This window comes from Protopterus annectens, chromosome 9.part0, assembly GCF_019279795.1.
Source record: "Protopterus annectens isolate FY-2018-M chromosome 9.part0, PAN1.0, whole genome shotgun sequence".
Classification (NCBI taxonomy): domain Eukaryota; kingdom Metazoa; phylum Chordata; order Ceratodontiformes; family Protopteridae; genus Protopterus; species Protopterus annectens.
The window spans coordinates 538340938-538359418 of NC_056743.1; the positions used below are offsets into that span (position 1 = coordinate 538340938).

The 18481-nt window shown below is 37.2% G+C and overlaps 1 protein-coding gene across 1 annotated transcript in view; it reads right to left on the bottom strand.

Annotated features, from left to right (window-relative positions):
- Nucleotides 1-18481, bottom strand: part of UNC5D (unc-5 netrin receptor D) — a 3101373-nt gene that overhangs the window by 1202020 nt on the left and 1880872 nt on the right. The window contains exon 6 of the mRNA XM_044083087.1: nucleotides 4075-4242. Within this exon, the coding sequence (XP_043939022.1) occupies nucleotides 4075-4242 (168 nt within the window). The remainder of the gene's footprint in view (nucleotides 1-4074; nucleotides 4243-18481) is intronic.

The following is an 18481-nucleotide window of genomic DNA, read 5'->3' on the forward strand; positions in this document are numbered from 1 at the left end:
GTGTATATATTTATTTGATTAAAGCCTGCAAATCAGTATGTGTCAATCCTCAACTTGACAGAACTCATTTTAATGGTATATCTTCATTTATATAATATATATATATATATATATATATATATATATATATATATATGGGATCACTACATAATTTTGAAATGTTGGAATACTGAATTCCAAACTCTCAAGACTATATAGCCAAAACCCCTAAATACAGAAAGACCAGAAGCACAAAATTTAAAATCCCGATGTTCGGAGATATTGAAGTAGCACTTCTGGTGTTGCGGTTTGTTGATGGATAGATGGAAGTTCAGGTAAGTATCTATGTGTAAGTGTGTTGGTTAGGGGCTTCAGTGTGCATCAGTGTGTGTTGTGACTGTGATGTGTGTGTGAGGGACTGAAAAATGTGTTGTGGGAGTGAGTTTCGCTCGTGTGTCTGTGCGATCTCAGAGTTAGTATATTTATGTAGGGGGGGTGTGGGGGGTGCAGCCCCCCACATGGGTGGCGCAGGGTGGCTTTCCCCTCTTCTTATCTGTAGTTTAGTATGATATGTTTTATTGTGGGGGGAAGTTGTGTTTATGTGTATGTGTGTTGTACATTCGGGATTTTGAATTTCGCGCTTCTGGTCTTTCAGCATTTAGGCGTTTCAGCTATACAGTCTTGAGATTTTGAAATTTGATATTTCAAAATTTTGAGATTATGTAGTGAACCCGTAGATATATATATATATATATATATATATATATTATATATATATACACACACACACACACACATACATAATACATAAATGCACACACACACACACACACACACACACACACACACACACAGCCATAACATGCGCATGTACTTAAGCTTTCCATTCTTACCTGTTTTGCAATGATCATGGTTTTATTCTCTTCCTTTGTAATAATCACATACCTATTCTTGAAACAGTTAATAGTTAAGAGCTCACCTCTGGTTACAATTTAAGTGAAATCTGTTAGTAATGAAATGCAATGCGCAATGTTTGACGCCTGCTATTAATATCTAGAAAGTAGTATAATTTGTAGCCAAGGAAACAGTGTTTCCAGTGTGTTTTCAACGAGTGCGGTAGGTTTATACATGTATCCTGTAAAACCAGTGAACTCTGCAGCTGACATTCTGTGATCCGCAATCCATTGCAACTCTAAAATGGTGCTGTGTACTGCCACTTGTATCTGTCCGCTTCTGACCACATTTGTCTGCATAGCTGCCACAGATACTGGGGATCATCAAAGACCAATGGCTATGCCAGATGTGCAGCCACTGGAAAACATTTAATTAACATCTAACAAGTTGTTGTAAGAAAATAAAAGTTTCTGTAATCAACCATCCGGGGCCCAAGAACCAGTCCATTGGTGTGAGATAATGATATTACGGTCGACCTTGTGAGATCTGAGAAATATGTTACAAAAGATAACTGCTCAGCAGCTAACACAGCCACGCATTTATCTCCATCTCGCATGTAGAACTCACTAAAATCATTTAATGATATGGAAGATACAGACACCCCTTATTACAAAAAAAAAATGAAAAAAAATAATTTCTATCCACAACCGGCGGATTTAAAAACATGGATGTTCACAAGCAACAAACTGCTGAGGCCTCAGATGGCTGATTTGAAATAAACACTGTGACTAGAAGCTAGTCACAGTGTTAATATATTAAACTGTAACTAGAATCCAGTACGAATGGATTGTGAAATGTTTCTGACATTTTGCAGTGGATAGATTTAAGATGGCACTACATAATAAATTGTAAGTATTTGTATTTCAAAATTATGCACAAACATCTGAACCAATAGTAGCATTAATAGTATATGTGTTATTTCAAATTAGTACAAATCATAAATTGCATCTGTCCTCCCTTTGTCTAGATAAACCCACCCCCACTTGGTTTGACAAGTTACCAGTCCTGCAGACAACAGGCTGTTGAATGACAAAATAACTATTCCCCTTTCCTTCCCATATCAGTCTCCACTGGGCTAAGTTATAGACCCTCTCTTATTCAAAGTATTTGTGAATGGCCTCCACTTGGCAGCGAACCAGGAAAAATGATCTGATATGTAGATGACAACTCTGAACTGTGCACTTAAAAAAATGGATGCAGTGTAGCAACTAACCCAGCATTTCCTTACCCTTATCTAAGCATGGCAATCAGACTTCCAAATTCTTCTAAACCCAAAGAAATCCAGCCTCATCCTATGCACCTCTCTCAAAAAATCGTGTCCACTCACATCTGTGCAAACAATAAATAGTTTTGTGAGATTACTTTGGTGGAACTACACGCTGAAGGAATACACTTTTGAGACTACAGCTAAAAGAACCTGTCAACCTGTTTCCAGAAACACTGATATCTATCTTTCTTTTTTCCCTCTGCCTCTCTGTCTCCCACTGTATCTCCTAAATGACCTTCTTCCAGTCATGTGTGGCCCACTAAAATGATGCTACACCTGTGTGTACCCAGACAGTGTTTTCATTCTCCAACTATTGAGCAACCTATTCCCTAATTATTATACTAATTTATCACTGTGCACAATGACATCTAACTTTAATGGCTTTCCAATGTTTGGCAGAGAAAAACATCAACGAGTTACACTTAACTGACTATTGATGATCAAAATGGCAACTCAAAAACAAACAAAATACATACAAAACAGACACACAAACAACACACACACACACACACACACACACACACACACACACACACACACACACACACACACACACACACACACACACACAAACACACACACACACAGACACACACAAACACACACACCAGCCTCACATACTCCAACTAACATCGGTAAAATGAACCACAATTTAAAAAATATGATGAAAAGTCACTCAGAGCATCAGGCAGTAAAACGAGGGGAATAACAACAGTGTTTAATGATGAGTTTTCTGATGGACAAAACCTCAATAAGAACATGGCTGGAAGCTGCTTTTCAGTAATAATTGGTCTTTTCTCATTTCCACTGTTGTGCAGCTATGGTGTTTGTCTACATAAGTTAGAGGGGATGGGGGGGGGTCTCTCCTCGCCTGAGGGGTGCAAGTAGGCTTGCTTCCCCTGTAAAAAAAACAACTTGCTCCATTGTTTCAGAATGTAGGTTTCAACTGTAATGCTTCATGGTTTTATCCATCAGACAAATTAAACCATTATGAATCCACAAATTATAGGTATGCCAACTGTGACTACCTTGTGAGAGAGGAATGTTAACATTTATCATTCTCCATTCTATCATTTTTAATTTTTATACTCGACCAATAATATGGATTACATATATAATCTGTCATGCTGTGTTTTGTGCTCCATCTGTTCATTATTTCCTTCTGTACTGCCTTTCCTATTTTTTAATGATCACTTTAAGTAAAACGCTGATATAAAGACATTATTTTGACCTACTAGAATGCCACCTAAGTATTCATAACTTAGTTTTAGCAATGGCGCAATGCGTGAATATGAGGAAAAAAATGGAAGCATGTCAGGTACACATTAATTCTAAATGGTTGCCGCTTTTGCTTAATTAAAGACATATTGCCCAGAAAGAGGAGCCAAAGTATAGAGTAATTATATTGTAAAGGTAACAAAAGCACACTATAATATTGGCAGTGATGGTTACAAATCCTCTGATTTGTATCCCTATAACAAAATTCTAAACATTAATTTGCAAGGATAAATGCATAAATTATTACTTTGATAAACTATAAATTTCAAAACTCAAGTTTAGATATACACTTCAATTACAAGTCCAGATTTTAAGACTATAGAAATGAAATTTGAAACAGTATTTTCTCATAATATCTCTGGTGTATAACAAGTATTTTTTTCTTCAAATGTTTATTTTCAGTTCATAGGTTAGTACTAGGCTAATTGCCCTTGCGAGCCATTTTAAGCCTATCCAATTATCCCTTGTGAGACTCAAACCCTGCACCTTGTGCTTGGAAGGCAAACACCTTAACGATTAGGCCACCCTCCCAACCCCAATCTGAAAGGTAAAAAGTAATACTTTTCTCTAGACAAAGACATAGAAAAACTGCATACCTGGACAGAGGGAAGTACAAGTGATCTTCTGTACTGACATTCCTTCACAAAATGCACCGCCATTAAGTGGGGCTGGATTGGTGCATGTTCGAGTTCTCTTTTGCCACCCTCGACCACAGCGCACACTGCAAGCAGACCATTCTGTCCAGGAGGACCACCCACCATTAACTGCAAAAGATGAAACATGACAATTTTTAAAATAATGAGCCAATGATGAACATGAAATGCAGGAAGAAGTAAAAGTTGCATTTCCTTCATCCATTAGACCATAATCAGATTTTGTAACTTTCTTACATGAATCCACTTCAGCTACTACACAGCACATACATCTAAGTTATTGTGAAGGGACAGTAATCTGCCTTACAGTTTGCCCTACAGAATAAATCCTATATAATATGACAGGTAATTTGTGTTCCCCTAGTAGTACAAATACCACCTCGCGTCTCTTCTGAAAAGTGTCCAGTAGCCTAGTAATACTAAACAGTTCAACAAATAAATAATGAATGCATAAATAAGTAAACAAACAAAATTGTGCAGCTAGCCTCTGTAACACTGTTAAATGCATACTTTCAAGAGGAACTGAGTCTTCAGTGAGGTGAAGTACTAGGGTAGAAGGCATTGTTGTGTTGTTGATAGTGAAACATAATAAGTAACAGTCACCCCCCAACAAATACAAATATTCTGTCATGTCAAGCAGATTCATATTATTCTCAAAACAACAAAATCCTGATGCTGTATATTTCCTTTACAGTGCTGCAGGAGAATAGCCTATGTAATAATTAAAAATAATAATAATGCTTTGCATAAGTGAATACTTTGGTTTAGTGCATGCTACCATAAGGAGGTATGGCGAAGTAAAACAATGCAGTAGATGTGAAAAAAATTAGTGTGATAACCAGGCAAATTGTGCTTCGTGGTAAGGTAGAACATCTGTTTGTATGTTTGTTTAGTTACTAATTTGAATTTGTTTACTAGGGTACAGAATTGAGCAAACCTGACCAATCAGTCTTAGATCAGGTTAAAAATAAGACCGGATGTACAACATAGATAAGAGTACTACAATACAGAAGTTACAATAAAACAGTACAATGGCAAAGTCATGCTTTGGATACACAGTAAATGTGCATTTCTTTACAATATGTACAAATGTTTCAAAACATATGAGAAATTAGAGTCAAATAAACTACAGATGTGAAAAGGAGCAAAGGATCTTACTGGTGAAATTAGAGTAGAGAAGACTTAAGTGATGTGACCTGAGGAATACAGGTCTTAATTAACTAAATGTGATTTTAGTACAGAATGTATTTGGAATGGTTAAATATGTCTTGATTAACTAAATGCGATTTTTGTAAAGAATCTAACTTGGAATAGAAGGATGAGTCTTTACTTTCAAGTGGTAGAGACCTCAACAGTTTGGGCCCAAGAAAAGAGAATGCATGGGCATAGATATGTAGCATGGAATGTGGGTTTGCATTTTAGTGCCTGTGTAGTTCAAGTTTCTAAGGCTGCATGTGGGGGTATGTCTTATTAGTTCTGATGTTAAAGAAGGGAGAGTATTTTTATGTAGGAGTATGAACAGTTGTGATTATAAGAGCAGGTCTACTTTTTATCAACCAGGAACCAGTGTGTTCTTTTTGGTATTACACTGTTGTATTTTTTCTTGGGGAACTGTCTAATAAATCTGCATATTTTACATCCTATTGTTTGAAAAGTGGTAAAGTTTTTAGTAGAGGCTAAATTCAAGTCGAGGGAGTTAAGAGTTGTTTTCCTACTGCAGATCTGGTGGGACGTGAAAGAAAAGGGGATATATTTTCTGCCCAGAAAAGTAGAGAATTATTATTTTTACATGTACTATCAAGATGCAGGTGAAAGTCTAGTGATGGATCTAACCAGAAACGAAGATGCTTGAAAAACAAGACTTGCTCTAAGAGATGGTTGCTGTGATCATAGATTGTTAAAGTTTTCTTGGATCTGCTGCCTTTTTGTTTATTGCCTAAAAACAAGGATTTACTTTCAGATGCATTTATATGATGTTTTAGTAGTAATACACTCACCAAAGTGACTGAAATCAGATTGTAGATCTCGCTGTATGGCAGGGAGTGATTGGAGCAGTAGACGACTGTATCATCTGCGTATTGGAACAGAAGAAGAGAAGGAAGAACATGTGGAAGTTTTTTTGATGTAAAGAGAGAAGAGAAGGGGCAAAAATAAATTCTTGAGGTACACCTTTGAGTACTGGAAAGAAGAGAGAGGTGCAGTAGTTAAAGTTCACTGAGAAAGGACAGTTAGTCTGATAAATTTGGAGCTAATGATAGCATCGACTTGAGTGCCAGTTCTAAAAGGTGGATTACATAAGAAGATGACTGAATAAGTCAAAGGATCTGATGAGGTCTACAAAAATTTTAGCCCAGAACATTCCCTTGTCCATTGACGATTTAAACGATCAAAGACCAGATGACTGTGTCCTTGCTCCTCCCAGACTCAAAGCCATTTTATTTACTTATTTGTTTATTGTGAGAAAGGGTAGAATTTAGTAATATTGTCTGTGAACTGGAGCTAGATAATTTTCTTCAAATTTTTTCACATTATTGGGTGCATGGAAATGGGGTGTGTATGTTGGAAGCATAATTTAGTTTTGTTTGAGCAGTACTTTTATTATGGCAAATTTCCATGTATTAGACATGGTGTTGTCAGTAAGACAAAGATTAAGGATGGATTTTAAAGGTGAATCAATGAAGTCACTACAGTGGTAAATGAAACATTGATGTAGTTTGTCTGTACCTCACGGATCTATGCACTGTATTTCTTCCAGTATGGGATGGATTCAGTAATGGCTACGTTAAGTGCATACTAAGTGTATCCAACCTGTATTCATGAACATCCTTAGCACAGTTTTTTTCTGCTGCCTATTCACTCAGAAAGATTAGACTTTGTGCACATATAATCTACATATTGTGTTATCCTTTATGAAATCCTTTCAGTATAGAAGTCTGCAAGAAATCAGTAGGAAAATTAAAATTAGGAGAAAGAAGGTGGGAGTTGTGATGTCTATTCATTCAGAATGGTGCACACTTAGTGTAGGTGTTAATGAATCTGTCTTTAAATACGATCTTCTGGAAATAAAACAGAACATATAGCGGGTGGGATGACGGAGCATTTTCTATGGGTGTTTGCAGCACATATGTGGAGGTCATTAAAATGTCTCTGTAAAAGATCTGTAGACCAACTGAAGGAAGTGTTTGCAAAACTATGAAGTGTTTGTGCAAGTGTCAAGTTATCTGTGCAGCCAAGGTAAATGTGCTGGCTTCATGATGTCAACAGAAATGCATTTCCATTTAAAAGAGAAGCAAAGTATTACCAAGGAGATTCTCACAGTAAGAGAATGCTTTGGATCAACTATACCAGCAAGTGAGAGAAGTCACAGAAATAAAATTATGCTTCAGATTAGGCACCCATGAGGAAACGAGTAGTATCATCCTTGCATGCTATATAAATTTTATTGCCTTATTTGTAATAAAAAAGTGTGCTAATGTGTCCAATTTTACTTCTTACTTATATAGCGAAATCCTTTAATTATTCTCTCTCTCTTTTATTTTTAGCTTATTAACTTACCAAGTGCACTTCTAGTGGATACAATTCTGAACTTAGAGCGTCTGTTCAGCGGAGTTTAAACAACACTGGCTTATTGTACCTCTTTGGTATGGCACAGTTGTCTCCATTGTGATTTTTGACTGCAGTGTTACTGAGTTTAAATAATACTGCATTACTGCATGACTGCTTTTGACCTCTTGTTCATTCCTGGCCATTTTTAAGATAGTAGTCCAGTGTTGCATATTGTTGATGCTGTTTATTTAGTTAGTTCTTTTAGGCATTTAGTACTGGGTAACCATGTTAGCAGAGAGGTCCAGAGACCCTTTTTAGCCATTACCTGGGATCAGAGGCAATCAAACCTAATATATACACTTCATATATCATTGGATAAAAGGTTTAAACAGCTGCAAAGCTTTAGAAGGTTTATATGTGGCTATTTGTACAGTTTATATAAAATATGATGTTATATAGTTCATACAAATTTATAAAAAGTATCAGGGTTACATAACATTTTATTATTTGACATTGCTTACAGAATAGTTTGACAACATGACATTGTGACTTAAAGGTTAAGAAAAACATTAAAACATTATGTTTTATTTCCTTGAAAAAAAAACTCAGAAGAAAGTGAGCAAAAATAGTGATTACAGACACAAGTCTAGGGACTATGAACAGAACACAAGAGTGAGAAGTGTTAAACTGCAACGGAAACCCAATGAGTGACTGTCAACATTTTTACAATTTTAGGTCTTTTAAAGGGAAAAACATTATCCCTAAAGCATTTACAAGTAACTTTCTTGAAGAAGTGCTCAGAAAGAGACTTTGTAAACTTGGTAGAAGTATCTTGATATCTTGTTTCAGCTGGTAGCTTGCTCAAGAGAGCTAGGCCTGTTCATGAGTGGGATTGTTCATTAATGACTGCTTTAAAATTGGGACAGTTGAGTGATATTAAGCTCTCCTGGGAATTCCTTATAGAGAGGGAGTGATCCTTTTTGGGAGTTTTTTTTTATTCAGAGGGGGACAGTAGCAGTAATTTAGATGTTTAAATAGTATATAAGATTAGACAGCCTTTCAGTAACAGGCAGCCAATTTAGGTCATTTAAAAGGTCGGTATACAAGGGCATCAGCAAGAAAGACACATTTATTAACTTAATTCTCAGTGACTTGCAGTCTTAAATGTTATAAGAAGACTGAAAAAAAGATTGCAAGAAGACAATAGTCTAGTTTAGGGAGAATTATATTAGCAGTAGGAGAGAGTAGATTATACATGCTATATAAATGTTTAGCTGTGAAAGGACTTCATTAATTATATTATCAGTATGGGCTGTAAAAATTATGTAGTGTCAAGGGAGTGGCCTAAATAGTTGTACCCAGTTACAAAAGGAATAATATATTCGTTATTCTCTGAGATAGTAAGCTCAGGAAGTCAAGAGGCTCTGTGAGGAGAGTACAAAAATCACAACTTTTTTTATTTTTTATTTTTGTGGATAATTTGGGGTTTATTTTGTTAAGACCACTAACTAACATCAGAGAAAGATTGCTGGAGTTGAGATTGCAGCACTGAGGCAAATCTGTTTGCCTGGAGTAATAAAATATCATCAAGTAGAGGGTCACCATTCTGGGGGTTATATACCACAGGTAATCCCTGTGATGATCCCTGGTGGATGCTAGAGAAGTCTTGATGTCAAAGACTGGTCCAGAAAGAGGAAAGTGTGGTGGACATGGCTGAGTTGCAGTGCAGGTGGTCTGAAACACCATATGTCCAGATTCCATGATTGTGTCTTGCACACAAACATAGATGCTGTGCTAGGAGTGGGGAGAAATGGGGTAGATGCCCCTCAGCTGAATGGAGATGTCTAGGCCCTCAGGACAATCTTCGAATCTGTGGTGACTCCATCAATCTCAGAGCAAGTCCAGGAGACCTGGAGATTGACATGTTGCACTGGAAATAAAGGCTATAGGATGATGCAGGAGATCATAAGTACTCAAAAAAAAAAATGGAGAAAACAACAATTGCCCTAAAAAAAGAACCCCAAGGGGCACCTGGTTTTAGTGTTCTATCTGTGGACAACCTTCAGTCAAAGTAGCTATGGAACAGTAACCATTTAAAATATTCAAGCATGCTAGAGCAAGTCCTGAAACATGGAGACTGAATAGCACATAGACTAAGTCCAAGATGGCCATTTTCCAGAATATTCCTTTTCCTCTGAATTATGAATATTTCAGTGTTGGTATTTATAAGCTCAGGGGGTGCAGGCAGCAAACAAGGAGTTTAAAGGAGAAGAGCGATGTTACTAGCCCAACAGGTAGCATATATGAGTTTGGTGCAGAAGGCTGTGGGTTCTCCTCCCACACTGTGTATATGGATTGCTGATAGTGATACTGTGTTATTGTACTCTTCTCTTGGATTCTCTCTCTTTTTTTTTCATTATTTCATCATTCAGCACTTCAAGTGCCAAAATTTCAATACGGAGCCCCCATGAAGCCAGTGAATGATATTTTGTCCCAAGATGAATTTTTTATATCTTAGTAAGCAGACTATCATTTAGATAGTATTAGATACTGAGACCACAGCTTTGGTTATGCTAAAGCCATTTCTGAAGACATGCTGTCTACGAGACAGAAGTCCATACTTAATATTGTGTTTAGCAACTATTTATAAAGAACTTCTTTTCAAAAAAATTTTGCAAAAGGGCAAAAAATGGATAAAGTCAATAGTCTTTATGGGTTTTGGGTTGGGGTACCTTAAGAAGAGGTATAATGATGTTTCAGGGCTGGTGGAACAATCCGTGTGGTAAGTGAGAGGTTATAAATATAAGTTGGGGGGGGTATTTTATATGCTGCCTTCCTAAGGAAGTTAGTGTTGAGTGCAGTTTAAGTATAGGCAGAGGTTTCAAATACTTAGTAACCTTTCAGTTTTCTTCTCAGATACACTTTGGTTGCTTACCCTACAAAACAGACATATGAGCTGGAATGTACTTTGAGCAGTTTTCTTTGTTAGAGCTAGGGTTAAGAGGTGTATAGTGATGGTTGTAATGGAAGAAATTATAAAGTTTCTATAGCATTAGAGTTGTTATGGACATTATTAGCAAGGCAGATGGAATTGGAATACTGTCCTATTAGGTGATTTATTTCTTTGCACATTTTTTGTATATCTCAGATTTGCTTTGCTGTAAGATGAAAGAGCTTGGTTGAGTTTGTAGCTGCTGTTTTTTGTTTCTGTAGGGTAGGTACATTTCCTGAAGGGGGATATTAGATAGGTATTTTTCCCACATAGACCAATCTTTGTCTCCTTGTCTCAAGATAGTTTTGTTTTCAGTGGTAAGCCGGGAACATTTCTGGCCTTGTAGACTTCTATGTAGACAAGAAAACATAGTGTTCTGAATAGCAAAAAGGTATCAATGAAGCATAAGAAGGCACACTGACATTCACCAATTTGGTAAAGCAGAGACCAAATGACTGAATTATCATGTGAATCAAGCAAAGCCACTTCATGTGGAGTGAAAGGTGATCAGTCATTATTTGAGGTGTATATTTTAATACCTTTGAAGGACCAATATTACAGCACTGGGCAGAAGCCATATATGAGCTTGGCATAATTTTAGCACTAGTGCATCAAAGGACCAAATGGTAAAAATAAGACCAAGAACAGAATGCTTTCCTGTTTTGAGGTTGGCCATGGTCGGTTGCTTTGTAAATTATTTGATGTTGTAGCAAGCCATTCAGCCATTTGGCTAAAGAGGCATTATCAACTGAGTTAAAGTCCCCTGGAATAAAAATATTCCCGATAGGATATGTGAGAACACTTGCAAGATTGTATCTTGAATAGTAACACTTGATGAAGGTGGGTACATATAAATTCAGGCAATGTTACAATGTTACACTGGTTATGGTTCTCTATATGTGAAACTTTCCTAACATGCAGATGGGGGCATTATCATCTACCTGTTTAGATTTTGAAAAGTCAATGATTTGTAGGAAGACAGTGTGAATGACTGGAAGCATAAGTCCTCTCCCATTTCTTGTACCAGATGTTACAGCTGTTTAGAATGGAAGCAGAAGGGTAGATAGAAGCTTTAATCCAGGTCTCATTAATCTACTATATTAGGGTTGTTAGCTGTGACTTTAAGAGACACCCCACTTATTGTTTCTACAAGAATTAGTGCATGTAATTTGTAAAAAGCTGCAACTTTTCCCAACAGTATTATTAGGATCTGAATAGTTTGGGTGACAGTGGGTGTTAGTGAATATTGCATAATTTATTGAATGTTGTAGATGGCCAGGATTGGTTTGGATATCTCTGTATTTGAGCAGTTTTAGATGAAGATAAGATAATATCGAATAAAAGTCCTTCTTAAAAGTGAAAGTCAGTTTAGCTAGTTGAAGCAGATGTATAAGGAAGTATTTTAGTTAGAGAAATAAGCAGATTGGTATATGACTGGAGAGGAATTTGTACGGGAAAGCTGGATGATGTATGTGACAGAGATTGTGAAGGTAAGTTAGAGTTTGAGGGAAGAATATCTGTGAGGTAGATACAGCTAATGAGGAAGAGGAGACCAAATGAGTTAGACAGATAAAGCCTTAGTAAGAACATGGTAGCTACCAAAAATTGCAAACAGTATTTTATGTGGAAATTCTAAAAAGAGGGGGTACAGGGAAGAGAATGGGAGGACAGCAATGTAGAAGTATGTGGAAAAACTGAAAGATAGTATCAGAGAACAAGTTGGGAAGAACAGGGTGCAAAGGAGGAAAACATTTAACTTGACAGTCACTATGTTAAGTAGGAAGGAGGAAGCAGGTGTGTGACGATTGGGTGAAGCTAGCTGAAGGCTGCCAGCCTAGCCAGACAGAATTTTGGAGATAATTCTGTCATCTGTACATATTAATGTAAAACCACAGGCTTGTTGTCTTAAATGATAAAAATACCGTTATATGTGGAACTGAAAAAAATGTAACAACAGTGCACTCTGCTGACCAAGTAAAGCATGTTGTGTCCCTTTGATGTAAACATGGCTCCGGCCAGTCTAGATGAAGGAATTCTTGCTATTGTTTTAAGACCAGAGTTAATGGGCAGAATTTGCATGTATAAATGTCCTTAATGGCTTTGCTTTCTGACCTGGTGTGAGCTTACTAAAAAATGTAGCCTGTTAGCATGGGAAACCCAGGGAAGTGTGAAGAATGATGTAATGTGAACCAGGAATGTGATTTTAAAAACAGAGAGAATCAGAGAGCAGTAAGCATTTTTGTCTTGACCATCCAACTCATCAGCACTGTCTTGCTCTATATATAATTTTATCTTAGACTTGTGTTTTCTCTTAGAAATAGCTAGAAATTAGAAAGATTAGACTAAGTGTTTTTCTGTGATGTCATAACTGTACTACTGAATTATTTTAAGTATTTCTCTGTGATCTCTGAACTCATGACTAGCACTGTGTAGTGGAAAGTATTGTCTTGTGTTTTGACTATTTATTATTAAATATTTTAAACCCTTCCAACTGTGGCTGTTTTTGCAGAGATAATTTAAGTTCTTTAGAGTACTTGCATGCCTTTGGTAAAACTGTACAAAGCCACTTCAATAGCTTTAGCCCTGAGCTATACTAGCAATTTGATAATAATATTGACGGTAATAATTGGACACCCTTTTAAGGGCCTTTGAGTAGCTGATAAATATTAGTGGGAGGTGGCAGCTGGTACTACCTTATAGTCTGGGAAAAAGGGGCACAGCTAGAGAACCTGTGCCAGCCTTCCCCAGGAGTGTCTGTGTAGTTGTATAAACTCTTCTCAAAGTGTGTGTGTGCATGTGTGTGTGTGTGTGTGTGTGTGTGTGTGTGTGTGTGTGTGTGTGTGTGTGTGTGTCAGCTACTTGGGCAGGGACATGAAGCACTGGTTGGACAGAGAGGGTGCTGGAGGTTTTAGGTTGCCCACTCGGCTGAAATCTGGACCTTATATCTGTGCCAGTGAGGAGTCTTATTTGGGACCTGGAGAGCAAGGGAGTGACCAGCCCCGGACTGACTGTGATCTCTGTATGCTCTTAAGGAAAATTTCATTTTACTGTGTGCATTTGTTATCCTTTCCTCCTATATGAGACGCCCCTCGCTGGTGTTAGTGGTGAGGATTGAGGTTCCTTGATTGCTGGGCCAGGGCACGGGCGTCACAAGGTGAAATGGTAAACAGAGATAAGAGCTAGCCTAATTGGTAGAAGGCAGGAAGGAGAGAATAGAGACCACAAGACAACCTTTAAATTAAGGAAAAGTATGTGCTGGGAAGCAGAGGGAGTGGGCTGTAGAGAGGAGATAGGAGAAAATGAAGGAGAAGCCTTACTGCCATTTAGGCTGGAAGATGAGAATGGGGAAAAGGGGAAGAAGAACAATTGTGGTCTATCTACCCCTTATGTTGTCAGTTTTAAAGGAGAAAAAGAGCTACAGCGCCTAGATGTCAGAGATGCAAGGAAGAGATCGGAATACGGTGACAGGCGGCCATGCTGACTGTTGAGTAAAGGAATAAAGGGAATAGAGCACCCTAACTGCCACTTAGTCTGCAAGGAACAGGACAGAACAAAGGGATAATCAGTCGTATTGAATAAGGAGGGAAGGAGCGGCATACCTCTCACCTGAGCTGAGGATTGGATACGTTCAAGTTGTACATTGGAAAGACAGATGGGGTGATGAGATAAGATCGAAAAGACAGTTTTAAAAGGATGTAGATGTTTGTGGGGGGCAGCAGTATGGTCAGGAGAGTTGTTGTTTGTCTTTCAGCTTTTCCCGGTTATGGGTCGCCACAGCGGAACTCCGGTCCGCTAATGATTGGCAGCTGTTTTTTTTTTTTTTTTATGGTGTCGAGTTGCCAGCCTGACGCCCAACCTTCAATGAAGGCATGCCCAGTGATCGAAGAAAATGTGTGTTGAATGGATACTAGAGTGAGAAAGAGAGGGATACAGAAGGAAAGTAGAATGACTGAGAGGAAGATTTAGGTAAAGAGAGATTCTAGGGTACAGAAAGGGTTACCTATGTCTACCTAGGACGAAAAAACTTAGGAGTGATGATATAAAATAGAGTATGGTGTGTCTGCTGACCTAGAGAGGGCTGTAGTAAATGAAATAGTGAAAGGACAATTAATTGAGAGGCTAATAGAGGCAAGAAAGGAAGGTATAATAGGGGGCTTAGTGGTTTAGAGGTTACTTATATATAAAAACAAATATAACTATTATTTCAGTAACTGACTACACTTTTTTGATCATAAGTCTTGTTGCTTTTCTGATTATTAATTACTGCTGTGTCACAACATTTAAAGATACTTACAGTACTCTGCAGTGTAGAGCACAGGGTTCTCTCTCTCAGTTACTTTATTACTTATCTGCCTACTGAGCTGTTACTGCACTGCAACTATTTGCTTTACTGTTAATGTACTTAAAACTAATCATTCATATTATCTTTAATTATGGTTAATGCTCTCATAAGCATTGGGTCAGGCTGTTTGTTGCCCATTACTTAAAAAAGTTAGGTACAGAACATATTAGCCTACTGGGTAAAGCCATCAAACTTATGTTTTCAACTTGTTACTGTTTACTATATTCATCATATATATCTCTGTCACTGCTTTCATTTCCTTTTTTTGTACTGGTAAATACTAGAGGAGTCACAGCTCATATGTTCATATCCTTTAGACATACCCCATATTATTACCTTTTTCTAACGCAGTCAGTTTCCTCCTACTCTGTCTTATACCAAGAGTAGTAATATCCTACCCTTTCTTGTTATACCCCTTTATATGTACTGGCAAATATTTTATTTTATTTATTTATTTCTTTAACATTTGTTAACTGGGAAAGTCCGACTTGGAATGAGCCAATTTTCAGCAGATGCCAGGGGAGAAATACTCCAGATGTCCAAATATGGCATTTCAGCCAGCTTCTGCCTCTCCTGTAGCCAGCCTGGCAACACTAGGTGTTTTGATGTTGTGGTGTTACTGTCTCATGCTTACAGGAAACTCATTATTGCTACCTAGCAATGAGTAATCATGTGATATTGTTACCTAGCAATTAATCATCATGTGATATTGCTACCGAGCAATGATTCATCATGTGAGTATTTATTTAACTTGGAAGTATACCTTGGTGCTCTACCCAGATTTTTATGCTGTAGGATATGATTGACGTTGCTATGCACATGTTTGAAGCAGAAAAGACGCTGGTCTTAAGTGTTATTTGCCATCACTCAGAATGATTCCAAGACTCAGAAACAAGATAATTTGCTCTAATAACTGGTCATGAATTCTGTGTTATTCTGGGTGGATCCAGTATATATAATTTTGGGATGAGATGCCTGACAAGCCTTCCTGCTTTGCCAGGGATAGTATGCACCTCCCATATCCAAGTTTTTGCCCTCTTGCTAAAGCCTTTGCTGGCCCCACAGTATCTTTATAGTTGTTGTATCTGAGGGTCGAGTGTACAATAACAATGTTGTGGCATATAACCCCCTTCAGCAGCTCAGCCAGGTCCACCCCACCTCCTCTGTGGACTACACCACCTCCCAACAACGTTCTCCAGCCTTCACCAGCATTTATTTAAGGAGACACCCACATCACTGCCTACTCCCCATGACAGGCTAACCCTTCATTCCTTGCCACTCCGTCAATCACATAAGCTGCTAATTGAAACCAGCTCACCTGGGTCATAGTCAGGACTTCTTTAAGCCACTAAAGAGGCAAAATGGGATAGAATATCTTAACAATTGGTTAAATGTGAAAACAAAATTAGTATAGTTCAGTTTTGTAAGCAATACATTTTGGGTCTATGTTCATGCATTAAATACTGATTATAGCAAATGCCTTATAATCGAATGTGAAACAGCAAAACTTTAAAGTATTGAAAAAGCATAACATGGTAAAATAATTCACTGAATGGCCATAGTTGGCCAGCATCACAAAAGTAATCAAACAAGGTGGGGAGATTCACCCCCCACACACCCTCAATGTGGGGGTCTGCACCCCCCCATTCACCAACTATATATACCAACTCTGAGAATGCACTATAGTGGAGTATAGGGAAAATTGAAAAAAAATGTTTCCTTTACTTACTTTATGCATCAACGTACATCCTGGTTGTTGGCCAAATATGGTCATTTGATGAATTATTTTTTATTTTACTTTCTTATATAAGGAGTTTGCTGTAATCCATATTTGATGCGCGAACATAGATCCACACATTTTCACATATCTAATTCCTTATCATTTGACTATTATGTCTCCACAGATATTTGTAATGCCTTCTGTTTTGCTTATTTAATTTCCATAGGAAGCTCTACTAGATATCTTTTACGCATATCTCATCATACATATTACTGAATATAATGCATGTTTTGGTATGCATTCGTCTAAAGATATCACTCAACTTGAGAGACCTCAGAGATTTATAACTTAAAAAAAAAAAAAAAACATTGGTCTCAAAAATCTTAGCTACCAGGACAGACTAGCAGCCTTATCTCTCTCTGTACTCTGTCTCTTGTGGACTCCTCCATAGAGATCTGTGGCTAGCTTTTCAAATCAGAGATGACACAACTATCTTAGACCTCCTATTCCATCACAGAACAAATGGTACTTCAAATACCCAATAAAGGAGTAAAGCCTGCATCATCATTTAAATAAGACACTGGAGTGAAAGATTCATATCATAATGTATCCCTCAGTGCCAAAACAAACTTCCACTTCATGTTGAATAGAGTAATACCTCACTGCTTTCAAGCTAAACCCAGACAAATGAATACACAACCTCAAATTTTCCACCCTGTTTATCTTGTCTTACCCTTCTTGAAGGTGCTGGGAGTTTTTGAATATGAGTTTTTGGCTTGGCATTAATGGTCTGTGTCCAGGATGAGTATACAATAACATTTACTGTATGCATCTAAAGGTGAAAGATATGCAGAAGGTAATGAAGCTATGTCAAATATATGGACCTGCAGTTATACTGCTATTATATTTAGAATAGCAGAATATTTTAAGGAGACTGTAATTTATAGAATTGTTACAGAAAATAGTGTTTAGGAGTAATAGTTAAATTATGGATATGCAGACGATGTACTATATAATTACAGTGACCATATATTTAAGCATATCTGGCTATGCTATAAGGGAATATCATTATTATAGCTTGCCCTTTTAAATGACTTAGTGAGGTTATCCAGGACAGAAAACACTTGAACAATGCAGTGAGGGTTTCATCATGAGTCTTAGAATACATGTATGGCTTAGTGAGAAGGCACACTGCAATCGTGTGTATGTATATATATATATATATATATATATATATATATATATATATATATATATATAAATTATATGATTTTAATGCAATACAGAAGTCCATATTCTTTCACTTTGTTGTTGAGAAAAGCTATGAATTATTCACAGACATGTTTTAAGTATTTATATTTATTTTTAAGTATTTATATAAAAACCCTAGTGTTGTAGTAACATGAAAGGCATGCAGAAGATCTGATCATACTATAAGCTACTCAACAACTACAAGTCATAAAGTATGAGGTGTTCTTTGAAGTTTTAGGGAGCTTCTTTCAGATGGAGAGAGTTGAAAAGCAACAACAGATCAGTATCATAAAAGTGGCGCAAAAAAATGAAAAAGAAAATTCTAAGAAACAGAGTTTTTTTTTTTAATTTGCCTAGAAAGCCATGAAGAAAGAATATATCAACAGTATAGTGCATTGCGTACTGTCTAGATAATGGTGTCCTTCAGAAAGTGAACTAGTATGAATGTTCGTTAAAGAGGCTGTTCCAAACTGTTCTGCTAGGTTTAGTTAACTACAAT